The sequence below is a fragment of the Brassica napus genome, chromosome C8, assembly GCF_020379485.1.
Source record: "Brassica napus cultivar Da-Ae chromosome C8, Da-Ae, whole genome shotgun sequence".
Classification (NCBI taxonomy): Eukaryota; Viridiplantae; Streptophyta; class Magnoliopsida; order Brassicales; family Brassicaceae; genus Brassica; species Brassica napus.
The window spans coordinates 41,956,581-41,963,181 of NC_063451.1; the positions used below are offsets into that span (position 1 = coordinate 41,956,581).

At 39.0% G+C, this 6,601-nt stretch overlaps 2 protein-coding genes across 2 annotated transcripts; both read right to left on the bottom strand.

Moving 5' to 3' along the window:
- Nucleotides 1-519: 519 nt before the first annotated feature.
- On the bottom strand, nucleotides 520-4,405 carry LOC106413676 (far upstream element-binding protein 1-like). The gene is made up of 6 exons (XM_013854416.3): nucleotides 3,962-4,405; nucleotides 3,621-3,889; nucleotides 3,453-3,551; nucleotides 3,296-3,367; nucleotides 3,089-3,208; nucleotides 520-1,646 (listed from the first exon to the last, which is right to left on the bottom strand). Exons 1-6 carry the CDS (start codon nucleotides 4,305-4,307, stop codon nucleotides 663-665), a joined length of 1,890 nt encoding a protein of 629 aa, XP_013709870.2. The 5' UTR covers nucleotides 4,308-4,405; the 3' UTR covers nucleotides 520-662.
- Nucleotides 4,406-5,266: 861 nt separating this feature from the next.
- Nucleotides 5,267-6,191, bottom strand: LOC106413690 (lachrymatory-factor synthase). The gene is made up of 2 exons (XM_013854435.3): nucleotides 6,036-6,191; nucleotides 5,267-5,895 (listed from the first exon to the last, which is right to left on the bottom strand). Exon 2 carries the CDS (start codon nucleotides 5,879-5,881, stop codon nucleotides 5,393-5,395), a length of 489 nt encoding a protein of 162 aa, XP_013709889.1. The 5' UTR covers nucleotides 5,882-5,895; nucleotides 6,036-6,191; the 3' UTR covers nucleotides 5,267-5,392.
- Between the last annotated feature and the right edge of the window lie 410 nt (nucleotides 6,192-6,601).

Consider the following 6,601-nt stretch of genomic DNA (forward strand, 5'->3'; position numbering starts at 1 on the left):
ATTCTTTGTCGGGAAACGACTCAAAATTCTTCTGGGTCCAAATCTGTAAGTCATCGGTTCTTTTCACTATTAGATGCGGTTTGTAGAATGATAGATTTCGAACATCAATGTTGGATGCTATGTCTGTAGGAGATTTGGGTGTGGAATACATGATTGAAGTGGGCAATTTGACCATTTTCTTGCCGAAATTGTCTTCTCTCTCAAATTAGGGTTCCAATTTGAGAATTTCGAATTTCTGCAAGACGTTATTTAGTTAACGACTAACTTTTCTAGGCATCAATTTGCTGAGTCAACAAATAGTTGGGACCTCCCCCCCCCCCCCCCCCCCCCCCCCCCCAAAAAAAAAACTGTATTCCAATTTAACACCCAAACAGCATATATTCAGTGAGTTGACCAAATAACTTATGCTCCATACGATATTTGTTCAAGACAATCGCATTAACCCCTATTTAGAGTTCATTTATTAATATCAAGGGATTAGGAGTCAAGGACTACAGGAAGAAGCAAAGCGGACCAAACTCTTAGTAAGCATTATCTCAATATAAATGAAAATGTTAAACAACTACAACGTGAAACACAAACATTAAAATATATCATGAAGAAAACAAATAAAGAGCAAGGAAGCCAATATTTTAGTAACAGCTGAAACTTTTCCATAAAAGTTATGAACTCTTTGGGGATGCCTTAGGCGGTCCAGCTGGTGGGGCACTCTGGGAAGCCGGTGTACCACTACCAGCACCACCAGGAGCAGCTCCAGCAGACCCATCAGAAGAGTAACCACCACCAGCAGGAGCTTGTGTGTATCCTCCATATGACCCATATCCCTGAGGTGCTTGACCATACCCATATGCTGGAGGCTGTCCATAACCCGACCCAGCTGGTTGCGCATACCCAGACTGACCACCATAGCTCCCAGGAGCGCCAGGAGACTGCTGGTTCTGGGCATAAGCCGGTGGTTTTCCAGCAGGTGGTGGTGCTCCATATCCAGAACTGTAAGCCGTTGGAGGCTGGCTGCTGTAACCACCAGCCTGAGTAGTTGGAGTAGCTCCATACCCTGCTTGGCCAGTACTACCTTGAGTAGGCTGTTCCCCAGCTGTTCCATACACAGCTTGTCCAGACTGAGCCGACGATTGTGGAGCGCCTTGGGATGTATCTTCCTCTTGACCCGGGTTAGTGCTGCTGCTGCTGCCATAACCACCCTGTTGCTGGTCATACCCAGCTTGGCCATATCCCGAGGCGTTGTAAGCTCCATACCCACCTTGCTGGTATCCCTGACCAGCTTGGCCATAACCAGACCCTTGCTGGTAGTAACCGTACCCTGTGGTGTCTGTCGGTGGAGCTGAGCTTCCACCACTGCTTGGGGCCTGTGGCTGTTGCTGACCGTAATAATCATACTCTCCCTGCTGGGATGGTGGCACAGAGGATTGATCCCAAGTAGAGGAGTAGCCAGCAGAAGTTTGTTGAGGGTAACTTGCGTAAGGTGATTGACCGTACTGAGGTGGACCTGGATATGCTCCCGGTTGCATGTAACCGTAGCCAGGTTGTTGTGGTGGCGGAGCACCAGATGGTGCCCAGCTTGATGGCGGGCGGGATTGGTATCCTTGTTGTGGATAGCCTCCACCCATTGATGAGTTTCTCATACGGTTCTGCGTTAACAAAAAAAAATACAATAATATAAACATAGATAACTTAGGAAAGAACATATATAAAAGTACGACACAGCATAAAACACACATTAACACAGAGGCAGAGACATAAAACGTATAAGAAGATTAGATCACGAGAGGTATATACGATGATGTCATTTACCAATATCTGTCCATACAGGACTAACCAAGATCATATCATATTCTAGAAGGGTATGATGATGCCTACATACCGTACTGACTGGTGAAATTATTGGGTTACTCCTGCGGAAGCCCATCCCTTTCCCTATCCCAGGTAAAATAGTGCAAGAAAAACCACGAATACTATAGAAACTTTTGCAGATACAAGCAACATACATATATATATATATGAAACCTATATTCTTGAAGGCAAAGTTCGCGTAGCCAAGCAACCTAAAACCGACTAAAGAATGCCTCAAAAAATACCAACATTCATAGGAACATAGCAGAGTCAAGCTGGGATATGATCTCTCTGTAGTATATTTTGGCTGAATGGTTCAGATAAAACAAATCCAGGAAGAATTGAGGCAAGCAGAATATAAACAGTTACTAGGCTAGTAAAATATTTGACGAGATGAGTTAATAGGTCAGTCGCAAAAGCTGAACCAAAGTGATTTAGACAAAAAATGAATGTTGGCGCACAATCCAAAAGTCATCAGATATAAAACTGTTTAGAAATACTATCACCGCAGGTTGGACAAAAAATATCCACATGCCAGCTTCAGTGTGACACAAAGCGATGAAACAGCGAAGTCTGCATATAACATAGATAACAGAACTTTCTACTACGAAAATATCATCTGAAAGTGTTATGTGCTAATAATATCTCTTGGTTAACAATAGAGCTTAAAAAGAACAGATAGCATTGTAAATACTAGGAAAAGCCAATAAAACTCGGTGAAGGAAAGTACTGGCAAACAATGAACAAACAAGAAAGAAATAACATATTATCGGTTACAACTTTAATAACAAGAGGGCGCCAAGGAATATCAAGATGTAAGAAGTAAAGAAAATCAGAGAATAAAGAACCTTCCCCTGGATATAAGTGGAAGAGAAAAACAATACACTCAATATATGCAAATCGTGGAGCCAATTGATTACCATCAAATGAATGGATAACTAAGAAGAGTATAGCTCGTCATGAGCACAATGAGTACTTTAGCAGCTGATGCATTAGCTAAGAGAAACTAGTATAACCTATATTACCTTGATTACTCCTCCCAGGTCAGAATGAAAAGAAAACTGAATTTCTGCATAACAGTGTTTTAACATCTACATATTAAAGGGATAAGCTAGATAATCCTAAAGATGTCGACAAATAAATGATGTAGTAATCACAACACAATATCAACTTTCATGTCGAAAAATAGACACAGCAGAAAGCTGCCACAATCCATAGCAAACACAACAACCAAACATACCTCGCCACTGATGATTTCATTAACTAATTGTTTAGCATGCTCAATCTGATCGGTGGTCCCATCAATCTGCAAAGTTCTTTCAGGCGTTGGATCTCCAGGGGGCAAATGCAAAGGAATAACCTGCATACAAAAAATTAAAGCAGAGGTTTTAAATATCAGCAAAATACAAAACATATGCCTGCATATAATGTTGTTAGCTACGCAAACCTGAATTCGAGCACCAGTCTGGGCTTGCATAGATTTGATAGTTTCACCTCCTTTACCAATCACAAGACCAACCTAAAGCAGTTGGTGGATTACATACAAAGACAGAGAGAAGTTACACAAAATCTGCCAAATCTCTCCAGCGCACACTACTAAGTACCTTATTATTGGGGATTTTCATAACAAACTGATCAGCTCCAGGCTGTCCACCCATCCTACGAGACCCTCCTCCAGAACCAACAGTACCACCTGACTCAGCCTGAAACCGAAAATCATTATATATTAGCATTAAGTAAATCAGAAACAAAATGATCATCGAAAAGAGTACTTCTTGAAGGACTTCATTGATCAACTCCTCCGCCCTAGAGATCTGATCCGGCGTGCCAGTAAGGTCAACAGTCCTCGTGGCGGCATTAGGGTCCGCGTCCATATCTCTCGTAACCTGAATCTTGGCTCCAGACTGAAGCTGAAGAGACTTAATCGTCTCTCCGCCTTTGCCAATGATAACACCAACTCTCATATTCGGAATATCAATCTTCTTCGTGGATCCCGTAAAGCTACCGTACGACACAGGTATCGATGTTGGAGCTTTACCCTCTAGATTCAAAATCAAAAAGATCAAAACTCACAAATCAAAAAATCAAAAGCAACGAGGAAGCTTTTACTCACCACCACCAGAAGAATAAGAGCTAAACCCTTTGTCGCCGTAATCATAAGAAGAGCCGTTGTTGTTGTTGTTGTCGACGCGGGGACGTTTCGCCTCGGCGCTGTTGAGGAGGCGAGCGGCGATATCTTGCGCTTTTTGCTTGGCGATCTGGATTTCGTCCATCGGAGGGGGGACGCTGTTGTAGGAAGACGGGGGAGGAGCGGCGGAGGGATCTGGGGAAGGGGATGGGATCGGGCCGGAGGAGAAGCCGGTGGGCCTTCGGGTTGGAGGCGGAGGGGCGGTTTCGTCGTCGTACTTGCGTTTGTTGGAGTAAGAGTCGGAGGAGGAGTAGTGAGATTCGTCGGCCATGTTTGTTTCTCAGATTTTTTCGAGAGAAACCCTAATAAGAGGCGGAGATAAGGAGCGAAGGGTATAGATAATATACACACGCGATTGTATGTATAGTATATATGAGGACAAGTATACCAGAAAATATAATATTAATTAAAACTTTTAATATAAAACAAAAAACATTCAATGCTATTGTTTTATAAATATTATAATTATATTATATATTAAAAGTATATCTAATTAAATATGATCAATTATATTAAATTAGTTTATAAACCTATTTTATGTTTTAGAAAAATTTCATTTAAATAAATTATCATTCACACCATTAAAACGGATCAAAATTCATAAAGTATCTAACATTTTTATAAGAAATAATTCATTCACATTTGTTAAACTTTTATATCTACAATTATATGTTATTTTTGTTTATTTTAAGATTCACAACACTATATTATCAAAAGATATTAGTGACAAATCAAAAAATATTATATATTGAATAAAATTCTCTATTTGATTATATATTTCATATTATTAATTTATTGTATCGAATTTGAAAATGTAATAAAAATTAATTAAAAAATATGTAAAATAAATCACTATATATTATATATTATCGAATAAGAAATCTAAACAATAAGATTGTAGAGTTACATAATATAAAATATTAAAATGTAAATCATATATTTTAAATATTTCGATAACATTAAAACTATATATTTATAAATAAAAAAAAGATCTGTATAAACATGCAGATCAAACTCTATTCACGACTACGGAGTCTCCTTGTGCTGATCTTCATTAAAGATGTCCATGGAGAAACAATACAAGCTTGGTATCATACCAGTGGTATGAGTAATGAGTGTAAGCATATCTTACGCTATTTCGAACTAGCCAACTTGAAAAAAGGAGAATTCAGAATAACAAAAGAAACTAACATTGACGAACGGTTTATTTGCATATATCTATCTTTGAAGTGTGGTTTTAATCGCCAACTTTATTTATTCCAAATTTGTTAATAAAAGTACGGATGACAAAAACAAAGCAAAAAGAGCATCTCGATTTATTTGCTATTCAGTTTTACTACAACTTTTCAAATAAGACTATGTTGTTGTCAAAGCCTCTTCCATGTTCTTAGCGATTATTTCGAGTGCTTTCTCATACTTCTTCACCAGATCATGTAGAGACCATCCTCCTACGGGATCAACGGTGAAACCCCACTCGATTACACAACCTTCTTCGTCCCGTGGCAATATCCTCACCGTCGAGACATATGACTCGAATCCAATGTTACTTTCCACTATCTCGTATCTCATCACTCGTTCCACGGGATCAACGGCCACCAGCTTCTCCCTAGACCATCCCACGGTGGGTTCTACGCCGTTGGACCGTATGGAGGAGCCGGAGCAGAATCTGATGCAGCCGAGTTCACCGTTGATGCCGTGGACGCCGTGACACGTGGTGAGCGTTTGGAGCCACTTGTTGAAATTGAAGAAATCGGTGAAGAGAAGCCAGATTTGGTCAGGCTTTGATTTTGTGAGCGTGACTGACACTTTGGCTTGCCATTTTTCCGGGCTTGAAGCTTTTTCCATGTCAAAGAAAGGATCTATAAAAACAAACGAAAAAGAGAGAATCTAGATAGAAAGTAAAGATGAAATCATGATATTGAATAATACTATGATATTACATCTATGTAACCATCTCATATGTACTACTGATATGAGGAATTAATTTTAATTTTATTACCTTACTTACAGGTATGGATTCTCAGCCGTTGGGACCGGTGGCAGTCGAATGAGATAATATGGAAAATTTATGCTATTCGATCTTGAGCTCTATGAGTTTGGCAGCTGTTATTGTTATTCATTTGTGGGAATATAAAATGGAACAGTGATTTGAGATTCCCTAAAAGCGCTATCCCATAACTTAAAATGAACTAATTTGATTTAATTCTAGAAAATGATAAAAGACAGTTGCATTCAGATAAAGTTTAAGATATTATTTAACACAACCAAGATATATCCATCTAAAAATCAACTGATCAATTTGAAATCCGACCCTTTTGATAAAATAATTACTATTAGATATGAAAATCTGAAAATTTAAAAGAATCGTCTAAATCGGTTGGTTTAACCTGAGATTCCAATTCATTTAATGTGTCTTTTTCTTTATTTCTTTCACGCAATCAAATTGAGATTCGAAAAAAAATATCAAAAGGAAGAAAATTCTCCCAAATGCTTAAAATCCAATATCATATATGCTCCGAGTCCAGCATCTTTTCCTATACGACAAGATAACAAATTTCAAAGATG

What these genes read in the sequence shown, in the direction of transcription:
- LOC106413690 (XM_013854435.3), bottom strand. Translation starts at nt 5,881, where the DNA reads ATGGAAAAAGCTTCAAGCCCGGAAAAATGGCAAGCCAAAGTGTCAGTC.
- LOC106413676 (XM_013854416.3), bottom strand. Translation starts at nt 4,307, where the DNA reads ATGGCCGACGAATCTCACTACTCCTCCTCCGACTCTTACTCCAACAAA. An exon ending in TGAAAATCCCCAATAATAAG is followed by an intron (nt 3,368 to 3,452) that starts GTACTTAGTAGT and finishes CAACTGCTTTAG; the next exon opens with GTTGGTCTTGTGATTGGTAA. An exon ending in AGACTGGTGCTCGAATTCAG is followed by an intron (nt 3,209 to 3,295) that starts GTTTGCGTAGCT and finishes TTTTGTATGCAG; the next exon opens with GTTATTCCTTTGCATTTGCC.